The sequence below is a fragment of the Phaethon aethereus genome (genome assembly GCF_964289735.1).
Source record: "Phaethon aethereus genome assembly, chromosome: 3".
NCBI classification, from domain to species: domain Eukaryota; kingdom Metazoa; phylum Chordata; class Aves; order Phaethontiformes; family Phaethontidae; genus Phaethon; species Phaethon aethereus.
Genome location: NC_138576.1, coordinates 78,467,030 through 78,487,418, shown reverse-complemented (window position 1 = coordinate 78,487,418; position 20,389 = coordinate 78,467,030). Strand labels below are relative to the sequence as shown.

The 20,389-nt window shown below is 35.8% G+C and overlaps 1 protein-coding gene across 1 annotated transcript in view; it reads right to left on the bottom strand.

Moving 5' to 3' along the window:
• QKI (QKI, KH domain containing RNA binding) overlaps positions 1–20,389 on the bottom strand; it is a gene marked incomplete at both ends in the record, with an annotated part of 154,399 nt that overhangs the window by 33,621 nt on the left and 100,389 nt on the right. Inside the window, one exon of the mRNA XM_081997930.1 lies at positions 9,487–9,630. Within this exon, the coding sequence (XP_081854056.1) occupies positions 9,487–9,630 (144 nt within the window). The remainder of the gene's footprint in view (positions 1–9,486; positions 9,631–20,389) is intronic.

Sequence of the window (20,389 nt, the reverse complement as noted above, 5' to 3'; positions counted from 1 at the left end):
GAAATATTAAAAATTAGCTAATAATGGTAATACTGAAGATGTAGAAGCCAGTTCTCTTTTCACTGTTACCCCTATTGATAAAGTATGTTTGAAAATAAGGCAGTGCTTTTAAAATACTTACTGAAATACCTAAGATATATATATATAAAAAAAAAAAAGTTAAAAAACCCCACACATTTCCAACAACACAAAAAAAGCCTTACTACTTGATGGAGCCTTACTTACTTACTTACTCTCATTAGTAACTGTGTTCCAAGCAATGCAACTTTTCAGTAACGTCTAATCTTTCATTTTCCTGGACAGTTTACCAGTCTCCAGTTTAATTTGAAGTATGTTACAAATGGCCCGGTCCAAAATGATGTAAGCTATTTAAAATAGTTCACTCCAGTCTTTTATATTATGCTCACCTATGTTTCTCCTGACAACAGTGTCCAGAACATTCCCAGATTAAAACCTTAGCCTATAAACAACTTAGGAAAGAGAGAGAAATCTTATTAGTCCTCCACTGGAAGCTCAAGCATTTCTGTACTGTTTTAAAAAAGAAAGACTTAAGTTCTCTATTGAATAGTAGGTAAAAACCCTGGCCACTTTTCCAAAGGTTTTCTGTGCTCTGACATCAAAATAGCATAATGTATAGCAACTTGATGACTATAAATCATCAGTCACACAAAAGTTTCTGCAATTGCTAAGATCCCTCCAGAAACCACTGCCCAGACAACTTGTACATAAAGTGATCTGACCTCGTTAATGTAGTCTGGTAAATATTTAGTATAAAAATGGTTAGAAGCACAGGACAAGAAATTTCTCCTCTTTATACTATGTCTCCCTAGGAAATACAATTCTACAATTAGCATTCTTCCACTTTGGTATAAGGCTATGATTTTAAAAAAAAAGAAAAACAACCAAACAAAACCCAACTGTAACTAGAAATGAAGGATAAGGAAAATAATGCATGGGTAATTTTTTGCAGTTTTCTTGTCATCTTTATCAAGATGGACAGTCAAGGAGAATCATACCTTCACCATCTACTTCTTGCATAAGGAGAGAAATACTTTAACAAGACTTTATATAAAGATGCCAGCTTACACGTTCTGCTCCAGGGCCATCAGCAGAAAAAGAACAAAGATACGGAGAAAAAAGACTACAGGAAGCACTGGAAAAATAGCCATGAATAGAGGAAGCTAGTTAAAAAATGGGATGAGGAATGAAAAAACAAGTTACAGATAGCACAAAAAGAATTACCAGAATAGGTCATTGACATTTTTTCTTCCACAACTATGTCTACCAAAAAACAAACAGATTAAGCACATTTCTGGAAGACAGACAAAACCCATGTAGAACCTAATTAGAGCTCCTAATCAATGCATAATCCTGCTTTGGAAGGCCATGTGCCTGCTGAGTTTCAGGCAACAGAGCTGCTTTGTTTCTCTTTGAGAGAAGACTACTTTGCAAGTTTCCTAAGGGCTTTTTCAGAAATTAGGATCTACCAGTTCTCAAGTTATATATTGTAACACCTTAAATAAATAAATACAGAGGAAGGTGGTATACATCTTGAATAAGTATTTTGGAGAAGAAGGAAAAGGGGAAAAGAGATAGGGTATTCAACAGTAACTGTATGTAGGCACAATTAACCGATTTCTCTGGGTTCTAGAAGCCATCAAAGGTGTCCAGAAGATGATTCAGAGTAACAGATGGATTACTACAAAGATCTTCCCAAGAGAGCTGAGGGATTTAACGGAGTTTAAAGAAAGTTTAATTCAATTAAGTTGCCAAACACCTACGTACCCTGTAATAAAAATGATCTCAAAAAATAACTTCCATCAACATACATTATTTTGGTGGTAATGAACCCCTGGCCTACAGCATTTCCACCACAGTACACAATGATGGAGAGAGCTGCCTCACACTTGCAGCTGCTCTGAAATAATTTTTTAATAGTCAACACTAGTGTAAGCTCAAAAATTTAACACTGCAGTAAAATATCAAGTACCATATGTAAACACTTCCTATGTGAACCGGTGCAAAAGATTCTTGTTCTCGTTTTTAAAACTCAGACTTGTATTACAGTAAAAACTTTCAGTGGCACAAGACCATTAAAATGCATACCAGAATTTACGTAAGGACTGCTCAACATAATTAATTCTTTATTCAGCTTGTGAATAAGCTACTGAAATTGCCAGTACTAGACATATGGGACAGTGGAAAACAGTTTTTGTTTTCTTTTTTGTTAGTACAACTATATCAATATAGTTACTATGGTTCCCAGGAAAGCCAGGGTAGTCAAAGAATCAAAGTAGTCAAAGTCAAGGAATCGAAAGATTCTCTTTTGTTTTCCACTGTCATATTCTGCTACACCGAGTTTCTGCTTACTTTATTCTCATCGTACCTGCAGTTGAACATACTCACTCGCAGTTCTACAGAGGTTTATTTGAGGGTGGTCTGCTACAATACCATTTTTCCCTGGCTGCGTGTTCTCATTCCATCACTTCTGTCAGTGCTAAAACAGAACTGGCTCCCTAGCAAGGCAGCTAATCTCAGGTTAAGCTCTCCACCAAATGGACTCGCTGCACAGTCAGATGAAGGCCAGTACTCTCTGATGCAAAACAGGAAGAAGGAACAGCGAATCATGAAGGAATGGCAGGACTGCAGCCAGCCCTTGGTCCACACTATCATGGAAACATTAAGTCTGCTTCACACTACTAAAAATAACAATCACCTCTCCTCCATATGAAAAAGTTTACCACGTGTAACCTCGCAGTCACCCCCAAAGAAGTTTGGCTGCTTCATTACCCTACCAACAGCGCTTCCCTTTTGATCATTCACATGATGTGCACTGAGAGACTTGCATGTGAACTGACAAAAAGATGTCATGCAGGAATTCCCTAAAAAGCTTTTGAGGGCAGCAGTGTCCATTTTCTGCTACTGTATCACTTATTCATTTCATAACTTTAATTGAACAAGCAGCAAACAATAGATTGCACAGCATGACCAACATTTCAACAGGGAGACTATAGAAGGCGGCACTATATTCTCACTTGCGAAAGCAAAAATGTAAAACCAGCACACCATGCAGGAATGAATTAGAAAGAGCTATTCGAGGAAGTCAAACTTGCATGCAGAATTTATTGTGGCTTTTTAGATGGCTAAAATAAAAATGAAAATGAAATCTTCTAGTGTCTTTCAAATTTCAAGCTTTTGCTAGTCTTAGCTACAGGGCAACAAATTATGTACAGCGTTACTATAATATCCGCTTTTATTTTTTACTAAAGCACAATTAAAAATCTTTAAATTAAAATTCTTTCTACTGTATCAGGTTTTTGTTATGGAATTCACAGCACACAAAGTTCTCAGGGTAAAAATGAAGACATCCTTCGGTTTAAGAAGTTGAAAATAAACCACAGCGGAAATTTACAACTACACTTATACAGAAGATATTAGAAATTTACTTTAGTTAATAAAGAGGCCCCACCTCATCACACTTGCTGAAGGCAGTCGTTGGGAAAAAAATGCTCTTAACTTATCCAACCGAAAAAAAAAACATTCTGCCCAATACTATTACCCCTTCATTATATTCTCTCCTGTTATATAAAGAAAATGTGTTGTATATAGGAGTGACTGAAAATAGAAATACCATCAAAATAACATCTCTAGTAACAGGGAGTAAACAGAAGGAACACAGTTAGTGAGTACTTACATACCAAGCGTCGCTATAAAGAACATTCCAATTTGTAAAAATCATGCAGTATACAGCACATTAAACCAGATTAAACACTAGAATGTCGTTTTCTGCTGCTGTTTTGATAAGGAGTACAGCAAGCATTTGGGAGAAGAAAGTCTGAGAGTAAAGCCCTTGCATGTTAGCTGGACTATCACAGAAAAGACTCACTTCTTTAGCAAAGCAAGCCATTAGTGCAACCACAAAATGCTTCCACTGCATTTTTCTAACATCTCTTCACAATTTAAAGCAACAGATACCGAAGAAGAGATTGTATCCCATTTAACACAGACATTTTTGGGTCACATACATTTGTTGTAGCTGTCTGCATTACATCTTCATACAAAGCTTTCCCGGTATTTTTGTTGGTATACTATGTTTCACGACACTGAACATAAAGAAGAGTATCATGCTCCATGAAGCTTACAGTGAAGAGTTTGTTATTTGATTCTTTTATTCAATGATTTTTTTCTTCATAGCGAAAAGATGGCTAATATTACCTTCAAGGTGAAAATGAAATCCTACTTCCCCAGATTTCCTTCCGCTATTTATTCTTAATTCCTCTGTCTTCTACTATACAGAATATAATAATCCTTTGTTTTATAAGCAGTGTATGTTATCTGTTTCAATCTTTTGACATTAAAAAAATATTCTTAAGGTTCTTCCCAGACCCATCTTTTGTCACAGCTGATACTGAAGGCAGCCATCATCAGCACAGGTTTTCCCCATTTTCTCCGTTATCTAGAATTAAGTTGCAATTTGGTTAGGCTGTTTTTATTGCACTACAACTAAAGCAAAATACAAGTTCTTACAGTGTTAAGTTGCTTATTTTCCTGGGAAAACAGCCAGTATTTATCGTACTGCCCTGGTTAACACATCTTCTAAGCATTCTGTTTGCCGTTCCTACTTTTACTTTTCTAGTAGTGCCTTGCACTCAACCTTACCAGCCCCTCAGGCCAAAGTAAATTCACCCAATAGTAAAACCTTAACTCAAGAAGATTTAATCAATCACTTTCAGCAACTGCTTCAGCCTCTTGGGCAATTTTCAGGTATTTCCACAGCTGTTCACATTCTGATTTTTACTACTCTAGTATTTGTTAATCATAGCTATTTTCTCTCTGATGTTTATGAAAATGTTTAGAGGCTAGAGTGTATGCTTTACTTCCTTTATTTCAGTTTCACTAATTCAGACTTATTTGGCCTTCCAAACAGCTTGCTGAAAACAGACTAGAGTCATAGCAGCAACTGTGATGTGGTTAAAGGACAGTAACATCACTTAACATTTGAGGCTTTATAGCTCTACAAAGTTGGTTTAGGTTTTTTTTTCGTTTTGGTCTGTTTTTTTTAATTTGACCTAAACACTGGCAAAATTAATTTCCAACTTCAGCTCCTCCACACAGCAAGAATTATCCAAACTTTCCTCTATTATTATATGGCTTATTCGTTTTTTTCCAGCTTAGATTCTCTATGAATTTATGTTATAGATCACCTTGGTTTGGAAATTATGTTCTCTAACATCTTTATTTTGCATCTTTTCCTTATTCCATTTTTAAATTCCTCAGCTACCACACTGAAACATTTATTACTAAACAGGATGAAATGCTTGGGAACAGTATCAAAGACTGATGGTAACTGTTGTCCAACGCATAAAGCTGCTACAAAATACACAAAAATGACCATTATAAAATTGGTTATTTTGTTGATTCCCACCTACTTTAAGTCATAATGTTATTCCATATTATGTAATAATTATATTATCTTTTATATCGCATTGGTTTCTCTGTATTTGAATTAACCTTAAAAAAATCATTGCCATTGACATTCACCTACTCTAAAGATTTTGATGTTATGAAATCAATATTGCTACAGAGTTTATTTTAATTAAGCTCAATGAGTTTTTTGTTTAAATAATGATTCTTTCCCCCATACCATACAGCTAAGTTTAAGGATATTCAAGACTGAAACATCTAAAATAACTATTACAGCCAAGAACTAAATGTACTAACAAAATTAAACAATATTCTACTGAAACATTATCTCCTACACATCACAATCTTAAAATTCCATTATCATAGTGGCAAATGATATACACAGTTTGACAGGGAGCATCACTGACTAATACTATGTTGCAGTTATCTTCAGATGAGATGAAGGCAGCAGCCAAGTAAAACTACAGCTGCCCCGATGCAGGAAGAGCAATACAAGGAATTTGAAAAACACTGATTCCAGACCAAATTAGAATAATTAACTAGAAGACAGAAGTATGATCTTTTCCTCAGAAAGGAAGAATGTGGAGTCAAAGGAAAAAGGGCTAAAAATTATTTGCCTGAAATTTGAATTCTGTTGTATGTGCCTCATCCTATATAAAGACAGTTAGTATAAAGGTGAATTAGTAATTAAGGAGACCTGGACATCTATACAATGCAAGGAATATCTAGAAAACACATTCAGCTAGAATAGTTTATTCAACACTTCTTAGAACATGTACAAGGCTTACATATTTCTAGGAGAGGAATTCAGCCCTACTGCCCAGGACCTCAAAGAATAATTCCAAACCCTTAATGATACCGTAACTTGGTATGCTATACTTAATTATTGCATATGTCCCCTTACACAGGCTCTGCATTTTTTCTTACGTTCTGCAGTGCACAATCCAGAGGATCTTTTGTCTTTCCTTTGCAAGAGAACCATCCTTACTGAACTCTTGCAATTAGCAAATAAACTCTCAAAGTTCTCACAACGAAGAGAGATCAATAACCTGTAGGATTCACTTTAGGAAAAGGCATAAGGACCGTACAGCTCAATGTAATCCCCAAAGCCTGCAGACTGCTTTATTCTTCCTGTTTTCCTTCAGAGAAAAACATGAAAGAAGCAGTACCATATAATCTTGCAGGTCCAGACAATGACCAGTATCATTGAGCTACGGGAAAAGGAAAATAATTAGTCCTCTAGAACTTGAAGTACAGACAAAATGAAAGTTTCATATATAAATGTATATTAAATACAACATAATAATAATTAAAAAAAACACTTTTGGTCTTTTTCCTTACAGAGAAAAAAATGGCTTGTTCAGCCAGTCTGCCTCAAGTTGTCCTTCTTTTTTTTTTCTGAAGATAAACTGCTTGACTATACCATCTTGGTAAAAATCCAAGAGCAAGTGGCAAGAGAAATTTATAATTCACATTCACAAGGAAAAAAAAAAAAATCACTAGTGATCCAGATTCATAAAGATGAGAAGAAACATACTTTAGTACTGAAATAGTCTCTGTTCACCCAAGTACCTTCAAACAGAAATCCATTTTAGAAATGTGTCTATTTGTACACTGTTGCTAGAAAATGTAATTAGGCTTTTTAATATCTGGGGTATAAAAATAACTGATTATTCCAAGAAATTAGTAATTCATTCCTATCTCTAATACTAGCTTGCTTTTCTGAAATGCGTATCAGAAAACCAAGGCATTGCCACTATTTGGCAAGAATGAGACTGAATCTTCTCTCCTACATGAACCCAAATTTTATTCGGGTTCGATGGAGATAAAACAGAAATACATTAATATCTTTTTATCAATTTTAATCCTCTGACATTTATTTGCAAAACACTAACAGTTGCAGGTGTTCTACCTCGTGACAGGGAATTTCCAATTTTCCATTCATATATTTTAGAGCATCTTTCACATCCAGTATTCACAGTTTCCTCCATCTTATAACTAGCTAGGATTTCTTTTTATCCTCATGCTTACCCCAATTATTTAAAGGTTTATGGCTTCCTTCATAGAAGTTTTCAATTCATATCTTTCTATCCTAAAACAGAATTTTTCAATTTCAAACTGCCTGAAACTGTAATTTGATCAAAGAGCCATTTTTTATACTAATTGAACAGATGCAATAGGCAGTACAAAAAAGTTCACTTACTGTCGTGGTTTAACCACATGGTTTAACCATTCATTAGTATGTACTACACATGCCTGCTTCAATGAGGCATAATTTTCAGAAATGAGACACAACAGACCTTTAAATCTTGTGCATGTAATAAGCACCACCCAAACCTCTAACGCCTACACATAATATATAAAGATGTTAATGAAGTGAACTGACAAAGTGTTTTTCAACTGATACTATATTTGGACAATAGTTAGCCCTGTGGTGTTGGTTTTTTTTCTACAGGGGAAAAAGAAAATTCTGTAATCAGTATTATAGAGCTCACCCAACTATTAAGTTACTAAATGAGGCCGTACATTTTCAAGACAAAGAGCTGGCTGACACCATCACAATGAAAAGCTACTAATGTATTCAGTTTTTTTGGAGGCTCAAAACACACCCATCCACCAGTTCCAGAAACCAAGCATAACAAACATACACAAGAGTAAACACATTATTCCTTCAGGCATACTGGGGCTTTGTGACCTGTCAGGTCATCTCGAATATGACCCTTCAGTCATATTATTCAGCAATAAGAGGGAGGCAGAAGAATCAACAGAGGTTTGGAAAAAATTCGTGTCACATGGAAGTTTGAGTTGTTTATTTTTTAAACTATGTGCTGCCCAGTAGTTAAGAGAATGAACATAAGCGTTTCAAGTTTTGCCCACTTAAAAAGTCTTTTTCTTATTACCATTTCTAATTCTGACTATAAACTCAATCCTAATGTGGTCAAGGTCTCTTTAGTAAATGAATAAATTCTGAAGATCTACTTTCTCTAGTTGTCTTTTACATTCAGAGATTGTCAATGTGCAATGTGAAGAGGTCTAAATTACATTTTTTTTCCATACCACCTGCTTAATATTTTAACGTATTTTGTTAAATCAGAAATTAAGTCACCCTCCTGATCTTTGGTAACTTTAAAAAATGTGTTCTGAATAAATATGCTTATACTGCATGTGTCACCACAAGTTTCCTCACAGCCAGCATCTATTAACATTCACTAGGAACCCAAAATCACTAGGTCATCTTAATACCACCTACTACTTTCTTTCACAAGATCATCTCAATTTTTCCTCCTAATACAGAAAACTTTTTGCTCCACTGAAAAAGATATAATTTATTTTATCATTTTATAATGGCACAAAAGTAGTGGGAAAAATCAGCACGAGATGAAGTTAATGGCATGGGATGCACTATACAGCCACGCTGAGTCACCTCGCTTAGAGTGAGAATACAGAGCAGACCTAAGAGAAGGGCTCTCAAAGGGTAATTCTGGTCCCTGCAAAAGCCTTTAAGTCATCTGGCTGGGCAGAAGACAGTTTATATCATCAGGAAATGAGAAAAACAACCCCTTTTCCAGTTTCACTATGGTTATTTTTCCCCCAGTATATTGACAGCAAAGTTTTTTGATACTGTGTTCCTGAGGAGTTTTGCTCTTTTTGAAGGATGTTTAATATGATGATCTAAGAAAACATGCCTTCTTTTCTAATAGTATCAGAATCATCTCAAAGCAAAACAAAAAAGCATGTTATATTTCCGCAGCCTTGAAGTGAAGTATCCTTATACTGAAAGAAGGCGACAAAGCTAGTGTTTGATAAGAATTTCCTGCGTCTGTATCTAAAACAGGCCAAAAAAACCCCAAACAACCCACCTCAAAAATATTACTCTGTTCTGAGGAATAATTCAATCCTGGATAAGGCATTTTGAAGATCACTAGAGTATTACAGAATAATATCTAAACTTCATTTTAGGATGCTGCTGCTCTGCTGGCTTACTCTTACTGCTGCAGTATTAATTGTATTTCATAAGGAACTTCTGGAATGGAAATCCAAGACTTGCATACAAATACTTACTGCTGGTATCAGCAGCTTTTTTACTTCTTCAACAGCCCTCTTCAGTTTTATTTCCGCTCTGTTCTGAGCATCCTCCACAGTGATAAGTACATGTAAATCTTCATTCAGGTGTTCCCAGTTGGGCTTGCCTCGGTTCTGTTCTTCCTAAAATAAATTAAAACATAGAAGTTATGAAGCACTGTTACTTTCTGTATGAAATAATCACATAAACAGTAGATAAACTCAGTTCTGTGAATAGCACTAACTGTACTTTCAGAAAGACGGGAAAAGACTTCTTCATACTGTGAGACTTGTTTTATGTGGTTACTTAACAAGAACTTAACCTTCAAAATATCTTTTTGGGGATTTTGTTTGTGTTTTGGAATCTCACACTTTTTTTGATTTTTAAAGACTACAAAACAAATGTGATTTTTTAGAGTATCTTTCTCAATCAAACTAACGAACAAGACAAAAGTACTACAAGCACAGTATAGCTTTCAATATTCTTTGCAGCCTTTCAAGGGTTAAATGGATAAAACATACAGGTGGTTAAGCAATGTAATATTTTCAAGAAAAGTGAAACAGACACCATAGATAGAGACTCCATCTGAATCACTCCAAGGGACAAATAAAGAGAAGCAATTCTTCAGTGTTAAAAATCGCTTTTAGATACTCATGAAGAAAAGGCTCAGGAATCAAACGTTTCAAAAGGAATAGAAGTTGCAATTTTCAAAGCAGATGAAGGATGAAGGGCAGAGAGGAGGAGATAACAAGGCTTTAATACTGAAGTCACAGAAGAGCATCCAACAAGACAGTCACCATTACACAGGTACTCTGTTACATCGATGGCATTAATAATCCCAAAGAAATCTTAGTAATGTTTTCAGAAAAGGAGAGCATGCTAAACAAAACATTTCTAAATTTCCAAATTTCACACTATTTAAAATGTAATAAAATCAGTAAAAAAATAGGAGGGAGGAGAATCAAAACTTTAGTAAATTAGAAAAGTTTATTATAACTTTTGAATCTAAATAAAAACCTGCATACACAAAACATACTTATTTAAAACTTTAAATCTTGAGCATAATAAAAGAGCCTTCTATTCGTAAGACAAACACTTGTGGCTTAACCACAATTCATATTTAAAAAGGATTCCCCCCCCAAAAAATGGGGAAAAAAAATTGAATCATGAGAGATGTATGGAAAATTTATGTAAAAGAATCAGTGCTGTGAAGGAAATGTCTTTTCACTATTCTTCATGTTACATGTGCACATACACATTACTCGACACTATCAGCTACAGTGATTTTTTTTCCGCTGTTACCTTAGCCAACTTTCTAAGCAATGGTGGCTATGAAAATATCTCTGAATTTCAGAAGCTGAAAAAAGAGAGAGAAAAATAACCCTCATTTATAAAACAGAACCTGACAAAGTGCAGCTGAGTTATAACATGTTCTCTGCTATAATATAAACTTTGAAAGAACTATCTACCACAAGGTATGTGCAGCTTATTTCACTCAATCATGATCAAAACTCCACTATTACTATTTAAACAATTTATTATTTTTTTAATCCAAACCAGGAGTGAGTTATTTTCTTTTAAGATGGTCACAAGCTATATTAATATGAGGTAGCACAAAGCATTATGTTACAGGTATGATGAATAAGAGAAGGTTCCTAAACCAGCAGAGGGCAGAGCGAGAAACCGGCGGCTACCTCTTCTTGCACTGACTGGTGGTGAGCTGGCACAAGGCTGGAATGGGAAAGGAACCGGTTACACTAACACACGAGATGCATGATAACCTGCACAACTACAGTACCACAGGGGAAAAAAAAACCAGAAAGGCAAGATGGACAAATGACAAGGGAAGATCTCCCTAAGTAAAACAGAAAGGTCTGTTCCTAAAAGAGAAGAAATGCATAAACGCACTTTTAGCTACCATGCAATTAAGTGGCATGCTTATACATAGTGTGGGCAAACACAAAGGGGCCTTACTGCACTGCATTGATTTCTTTCATAATGAAAATAATATGGTGCAGTGTCTCAAAAACTTGGAACATTTGGAGGACTTACCACCTATCAGCAACGAAAAAGAAAATGCGCATTGTTACAGTGGATGTATGTCTGACTTGTAACTTTTGGAACACAGAAAAATACTTTGTTATATAAAAAAAAATACGGTACCCTGCCTCTCTGTTATTTGGTATTTAAATATTTCAGATTAATGTAATCTCATCTATTGGTGCTATACTTCAAATTATTCCATTGTAGCAGGAGGATTTTCTTCTGCAGTTTAAAAAAAAAAGATGCACATGGGCCCATAAACAGATACTGTAGATTTTTTTTTCCACATGCCCTGATTTACTTTTAGGTGGAACACATTGTGTGCATAATATATTATTATGGTCAGACCTCACAGCACAAACAAACATGCAAATACTTATCAGTAAGATAACTGAACTAGTATATGACTATATATGCTCTTCTATGGTCATGAAGTACATTAATAAAAATCCTGAAGAATAAAAGTCCACAGAATATGTTTTGAAAAAAAACAATTAGTCAAATAAACAAGAGAATAGAGTTTGGAATGAGCCTCCAATTTCTTCTGTTCTACCTCAACGGACTGGGGTTTCAAATTTCTCCACTGCTTCCATTCTGTCCCATGAGGTTGCTTTCTTAGGAGGTTAACAGTCTTGCAAGATAGTTCTTTTTTTTATTGAAAACACTAGTTGAATGCTATACCAATATGTATGTTTGATTATTTGTTTCTTTGTTTTCACCAAAAGCAGGGAATTCAGATATACACTAGGTGATTCATTCAGACAGAAAGTCAGATGCAAAATAAAAGACAGAGCTGGGCTCCTGGGAGGAACGCTAACGTGCAACCTCTTGCCATTAAAAGCTGCAATTTTTTATACTCCTCATTCTTCCTAAAAGGATGGTCTGGAAAAACATATTTCCCCCAAGTAAAATCTTTACTTAAATTGAACTAGTCCTCTGCGGAACAAGTCTTGAAAACATCTTTTCCCAACCCTGTTATTAAAGAAAAGACTGAATAGGTAAATTGAATATATCTGGAATTCAAGCTGGAAGGTGTCCAACTTCCAGGGTCAACCCAAGCATATCGCCGAGGTCCAGGTTTTAAATATTACCAAGGATGGAGACTCCCACCACCTCTCCAGGCGACCTGTTCAGTATTCAGCAAGTGTTCAGTCACAATAAAAAAGGCTTTTTCTTATATTTACATGTAATCTCTTTTATTTCAGTGTGCACATTGCCTCTTGTCCTTCAGCAACAACTGTTGAGCAATTCAGTCTGGTTGCCAGGTCTACCTATAAAAAAGCAGCAAGGAGTAACAAATTGCCATGACAGTTATTTTGGGCAAAAAACATGTTACCACAGGAGGGAGGGTATGCACACAGAAGAAAGAAACAGCACTAAGAAAACCTGAATAAAAGACTCAGGGAAAAAGCAATTCAATGGCATATATTCAAAATTATATTACATACACAAGTAGTAATTTACAGCATGAAGTTTTCCTGCATCCCAGAGATTGTTTATGGAAGAATTATACAGGAAAAATGAAGGCAGTGAAGATGCAGGAAACTACCAAGTAAAATGATTTATGCCACAACCCTGGGAAACAACAATATTAGAAAAGCTTAATTACAACCAAACTATCTTGTCTGCTAAATTAAAGAACGTTAAGAGCAACATAACTGGCAGATGAAATTTCAGCGTGCTGCTTGTTTGGCAGAAATTTCAGTATCCTTAAATATAGCCTAATTCCGTAAACAGATTTTGCTTTCATTCTGTTGCCTCTGCGCATACACTCATTATTCTCAGGGCACCTACACACAATAATGGACTTGAAGAATCTACTCAGTATTTTTCTTGCTATCAAGATCAATGGATCAGGTAATTTAAAAAAAATTCTTGCTACAACTTCTCAAAATCTAGTTGCACAAAAATAAGAGTAACATAATTACAGAACTTTATCTGTGTTTTTTTCTTTTTTTTTTTTATTTTCTTGAGGACAGAATTGGGGGGAGTCAAAAAGCAGGCAGAGGATGACTTGCATCTATACAGCCAAGCTTTAATATTAAAAAAGTTGTTGCAGAAGGAGAAATACTGAAGTCCAGCTCCCTGTGCATTTGTGTCCTATGTTTTCCACAGACCTCACCCTATGACAGTATTTCCAAGTTGTCATCTTATACTTCCTGCATCCCAGTCCTTTAAGGCCATTTCTATCTGCATCTTCATATCCCATCCCAAAACTTTCTTATTAATACCTTAACTATTGATTTAACAAGAAAGAGACAGTAGCTTACTAGCTTTCTCTTAGTTACACAAAGCAGATGACTGAAAACTCAGTACACCCCTTACCTCGACTAGAGGAATTGTTAGGCCTCTCTATCTAGCCAATAATTTTAAAAGAACTTTAAACCCAAAGGAAAGAAAAGCCTGTCAAGCTTAACTGGAATTGTTCAAATGACTCAAATGCTGAAAGCGGAAAATATGTTCAGAAAGCAAGCCATCACAAAATATTTCATCAAGAACTTTTAAAAAAATCTCAAACTTTATTTCTCACCACAAAGGCCTAAAGACCTTCACCGTATAGCCAACGGACTAAAAATAAGTTGATGAATTAAAAACTGGTGAAGTAGAATTACAGTCATTTCCAGCTGTCAGAATATCATTAGAGGAAGATGAAATAAACACTGAAAAGAAATACTTTCCTAGTACCTGTTTATATGCAGGCAGGGATGTATTAGTTAGACAATAAAGAACGAACGAATGCAATGTGGTAAGAGTGGAAGGAAGTTTTCTACATGGCTTTTTTTTTTTTCCCCCCAGAAAGCTACGGCCTGCAGCATGAAAAAAAAGAACAACTCCCATCCTATGCACTTTTTCCACTCTAACTCATACAATTTCCAGTAATGTTGGCCACTAGAAAATACAAACATAGCTCAATACCAACAGCAGGGGCCTTTTAAAGAAATAAAGTCACTGGCTCAAGGAAATGTTGAGAATGAACTTTAGTATCCTGACTCATCTCGAAGTGATAGGTTATTAAATTATGTTTTCACCAACCTATTACAACAAGCTGCTCTCCCTAATGAATGACAAAAACCACAGAAAAGCTGGAGTAAAAGGGAAGAATGTTTTCACATAATGTCAAATTGAATGCTAAAATTAAAAAGCATCAGAACAGCTTTAGTTCTTTAAACCATGCAAAGGTTTAATTCAAGTACATTCTAAGAACGTTAATTAAAATTATCCTAAGATATAAGAAACAGTGTAATCACTCATAGCCACTTCTCACAGTTAAATGGAGGAGGTACGATGTGGAGAGAAAAAATTCAGCTCTTTAGTAAAATTACCACAATATATTTTGTCTTAATAAACTGTGCTATAGGTATATTACAATTGACAGTAGTTCTAAGTGAATTTTCTTTTCATAATTAAAACATTCACACATACATATCAAAGTTTATAAAACAATTGGAAGACCAGTTTAACAGAAGCTGTGTGAATTTTTAAAAAAGTTAACATGTTGATTTAAAGCAATTTTGAAACAAAAGTTAAATTTAACTAAAGAGTGATAAATTAGAAAGGTCATTGTAAGCAAATTCTAGCCCTGCTCTACTCTAAGTATTTTTAAATAAGAGTTGGTATGTATTGCGGCCATGCAACAATATCAGGTCTGAGTTAATGAGTCCGAGAGAAACATTACTCAACCATTCAATATGGATTACACCTTACTTAACAACGCTTTGTCAACACAGTTGAGCTGGTAAAACCAAGCCAGAGCAATCTAAGAAGAATGCTCTTTTGCCTAAACTAAGTCACTACTCCCAACCTTTCACAGGTCACAAGAGTTGTCCATCTTGTGTTGTTCAATGTAACTTTCGTTCTCGTAACTGTTTTTTCTGCCAACCAGAGTTATATAATTTTATTTTGAAGTTTTTGGTGTCTCTGCTCGGAGATAGTTGAAAATAAAACGTTTGGAAGACAGAGGATTTTTGTAACATATTGTGCAAGGAATAAACCTTAGAAGTCTCACATATACAAAGAACTCCACATCAGCTCATACATATTCATGAGAGCTCTATCCCTAATGAAACAAAAATCATTTGACTGGTCTCTTACTATTGTCTTCTTGTATCCTTTTGTGACCAGTCTAACAACTTCAAAAGGTTCACTTCCCTTATCAGGCAGTCCTTATTCCTCCACTGGGACTGGCCCCAGTACCACACCAGCCTTTCAGTGAGCCAAGCCAACATGCTGATGCAGCAAAACCACACACCCTTGTACCCCATTTTCTGCTGGACAAATGAGTTGAATAAGATCGTAAGGGGCTACCGAGTGCCAACACAAGGTCAGTGCGGTAACTGGGAAAGGGAGAAGATGAGGGACCATATTTTAACACGTAACTGCCACTTCATGACTGGCTCACCATGTCTCATGAAACTATCCTAAGTGAAATCTAATTACGCAGGTGCCAGGGACAGAACACACAGTTATCTTCGTTAGCTGACATGAAGCAACTTGTTCATCTACGTAAGAGCTAGGAATTAAAAGCTACTGCATAGTAACAATTGTAAATACAAACATGGAGTTTTCTCCTTCCCTTTTTGCTAGTGAATCTAAGTCTTGACAAGACTGACACATGAAAAACAAACACCCCCCCCCGCCCCGAAAAACACACCCACCCCCCATATTCACAGGTGTATTCATATGATATACTCCTGACACTAACATTTCAGTAAAAGTTGTTACTTTAGAAGAGGACTGCAAACAAAACAAGTGCTTAGGTATGTAGCAAAAAAGTAGGTTTTTATCAGATGAAACTCCAAACCAGCCTTGCAGAAAACCAGTTTAAAATCATGTACTAATTACAGTATCTGTTTGAACAACAGAAGTAATTTTATAACACCAAGCATCGGAACACACTGATTGTCCTAACCCCTGCTGATAAACTGCTTTAATTGTGCAGTTACAGTCAGGCAAATTAACACAGACTTTTGCTCCTACTGAGCTTCTAATGGTAGCAGTTCACAAGCAGAAAGCTGGTGAGAAAAAAAACGTAAGGAAAGAAATGCTGAAGGAATAGCACCTGGTCAGGGAGAAGACTGTAGCTTACTTCACATTTAGAATTTCTGATTGAAGTTTTCTCCTATGGAAGCAACAGATCAATTGCTTAAACTAACAGTGACAATACTTACTGTTTTGAATGTCAGGCAAGTTCGGGTTATTTAGTATGTCTTTAATTAGCCATTATTATTGTATACTAAGCCCCCTTCAAGACAATTCTGGACAAAGAAGTGGGTGTCTTCCAGCTCACATTAAACTAGACAGTAGCTGTCAAAGGGCATTATCTAAAAAAATCTTTTAAAAACTATTCTGAAAAAATCTGATGGCATGAAATAACCTAATGTCAAACGCACAGAAGAGGATTCTGTTCTTTGTTTCGGAGCCTCAACACAGACTTTGTGCTCAAGAAACTTCAAACCAAGTGGCGCCCCAAGTTCAGATCTGCCTTGCAGTCAAAACAGTTCCTACATGCATGAAACACCACACTGGCTCTTTCTACATCTGTGGCCTCACTGATAACTGAGGTCGTCACTGCCCAAGCCAGCGCGCTCACACCCCCTGCTCTGCACGGTTATAGCAGGCCAACGAACTGCTCCGGAGGGCACAGCCGGCAGAAACTCCCCGTCGCAAAGGGCAAGTGTCTGTGAAATAGGCAACAGGACTGCGACTCTCCAGGATTTTCTTCTTGCACATTTGTCTCAAGTCGTGCCAGTGTGAAAAAGAGGAGCTATCATTTGTGGAACGAGCTGTCTTGCCAAGTGCTATCGGAACCCAGGAGCCTGTTAAGACTAAATATTTCACTGGCTTGGGATGAAAATAAAGAAGTTTTGTATGCACCAGTATCCTCAGGGAATAAATGAGAATTTAGCACATGAAATGCACAGCATAAACACAATACCTGGATATATTTGTTGGAGATGAATGCAATCGTTAATACTGATACTTAAAATTACCGTGAGGTGTCAAACTTTACCTAGTCAGAGGAGTGAGATTGTTAATTTCTCTGACTTTGGACTATAGGTAACAGTTTTAACATTTTAACTTTACCAGTATTCCTGAAGTAGTAAACTTCACATGAAGACAGAGTTACGCTGATATTCAAGTATAATTTTATTCCCCTACAGAAAAGGGAATAAGCAGTACAAGGCACTTCACAATACCATGATTATTTTCACACATTGACTACTGTTAATGTAGTAAACAAATACCAAATTCCCTTGAAAGAAAATGAAATACCAATAAAACCTGAATGCAAGAGTCTTCTTGACTCAGGATTACCTTCAGACGGCTTTTTGAAGGGAAGTACCTCCATATTCTGAATCTCAAGGTACAAAGGACATTTTTAACTGAAGGCTTAGATCAACAAAACCTAATCTGTGACAGCAGACACATTCCTCAGAGCATTCTCTAATCATGAAATACAGACAGTTTATTTAAACTCATGACTCAAAGTCCATTCATTAGCAGTCACTAATGAAATTAACTTCAAAATAACATGCAACTGTTCTAACATCACTTCTGCATAACCTATCTGCCTCTAAGTTTATGAGCATTATTAATCAGTGTAGAGCTGATTCTGCTATTCAGCTTTAGACAAAGGCTGACAAAACTAAGTATTCTTTCATCTACCTTAGTATCAAGCAGCACCTACATACTGTGAACTTTTATACACAGATATTAAATTACTCAGTTTACAGAGTCTTAACATACTTTAGAAGTTTTATTTTACCAATCATTAAGAGGTTGTTGAAAATAAAACAGAAAATATATCCAGAATAGACCAGTTTCTATGAATTATTCCCCCTCCATGACCCAAAAGGTATTTCTTAAAGTAGGATCAACATGTTAGTAACAATAACATTACATTTCACTACATAATACTATTAAATTTACGCTTTTAATTACATAAAGATTTATGTAGTAAAAAGTACTGTGTATTTTGGTTTTACTTAAGCAATATTCTAGTTGTATTATAGTGTAATTTACCATTGTATTTCTATCCAGGAGGAAGACTAGTACACCGAGGTACTAGCCTTGCTAACACATGCCTCCGTATTCCTCCCGAAAACTTACCTAGGTGTCTGAAGTATATGCTGAAAGACAAAATAAGTCTTAATTAAACTGAAAGTCTGAGGTCTGTTTTTCATCTGGGATTCTCAAACTAGGAGAGTTGAAAGTGTTTTCATCCAAAAGGACCTAATCTAATATACTTTCCAAAACTAACTCAGGGCATGACAACTTCAAGAAAGTTGGTTTAAGAAAGAAGTTGCAGCTCCAAGATAATGCAACTTTAACAGTGTAACGGTTGGTACACTGGTCCAGAAAATGACAATCAAGGTCCTAGTACCACCTCAGCCAAAAATACATCAACATCACCATGCTGATGTTACAGGAGTACCCTAACATCAGGCCAAAGAAAGGCAGAACAAGGCACCTTCCACTTTGCCCTTTAAGAAGGCAGATCATTGCCCAGGAGAGGAGGGGAACACAAAAAAACGCATGAAGTGCTGGAGGCAGCTCTAGCCCAATGATAAATGATGTCACTAGGAGGTGGGCTCCTGTTCTTTTTCTAGGGACCAGAGGCTTCTTGCAGTTCTGAATGACTGAATAGCACGTTGAAAAGAACCTGTATTTCCAACTTCAGGGTAAGCCCCTTAGTTTTTCCTTTTTTCATACATGTGAAACTTTTACTTTCATCTGTGCAGTGAACACAAATGATGGAAAGTATCATAAGAGCCTGTGGCTTAATGATTTGGGAACTTAGGGGAAATATCTGAGCTGTGGTTTCACATTTCTAAACAGTTTGTTTAAAGAAAAGTGCTACTACTACTCCTCAGCTGTATTTAAGTGTGCATTGGAAGTGTTCATTCATTGGTTTCTCAGTCTTCTAGTCTACACAATATAGTACTCTCGACTATTTCTTTAGAGATATTTTTAAATAGTTCCAGAAAAAAACAACAAAAAGGAAAAAAAAAAACCAAACAAACAAAAAAAAAAAACACCAAAAACCAACCCCAAAACACTGTTCTTGACTGTACTTTGGACTACCATTTAGAGCATACTGAATTTTGAACACTGCAATCAATGCAGTGTTAGTCACCGGCACTTGTAAAAGTAAAAAACATAAAACAAATGATATTTCTGTATTCAGTGTAGAACATGATGAGCTCTTAAGACTGCTGGTATAATTTTACAGTTTTTGAAACACTTTCTTTCCTCTGTTGAAGTACTATCATGTAACCTTCATCAACAGTAACATCCCCAGGTAATTGTGGCATCTGTCTTTACTGAGTGTCAACCATTTTTATTTCTCTAATCCACATTTTATTTCCTCTCTGCCTTGCTTAGATTTGATTGTTGCTTTGCATAGCAAACCTGGTCAATGCATGAACACTCCCCTCAATAATTTGAGCTCAGTGCTAGACTGATCCATTTCAGTTAAGCTCATCCTCAAACATCTGTGCTCCAGCTCTTCTATGACAGGTCCACATACAAGTCATGTAGAACAAATCATGAGGGTCAAGAAACAGCAAAATAAAACCGTAATTTTCTTCAGGTGCTACTCCTGCTTAATCTAAGTATGAATTCCAGCAATTTTTACTCATTTATGTTAAAAGTCTACGAAACAGACAAAGCTACATTAATTCTCACATAATTTGTTAAATTTATTTTTTTTATAACTAGGAATAAATGAACTTTTTAGGTTTTTTTTTTTCTTTATTTCAGACTGAATTTGCAGCACTGTTAAAGAAAAGGAGAAGAAAGAAATACAAAGAGAAAAAATGTAATAGCTAAGTGACCTTTTGGAGTTATCAGAATAAG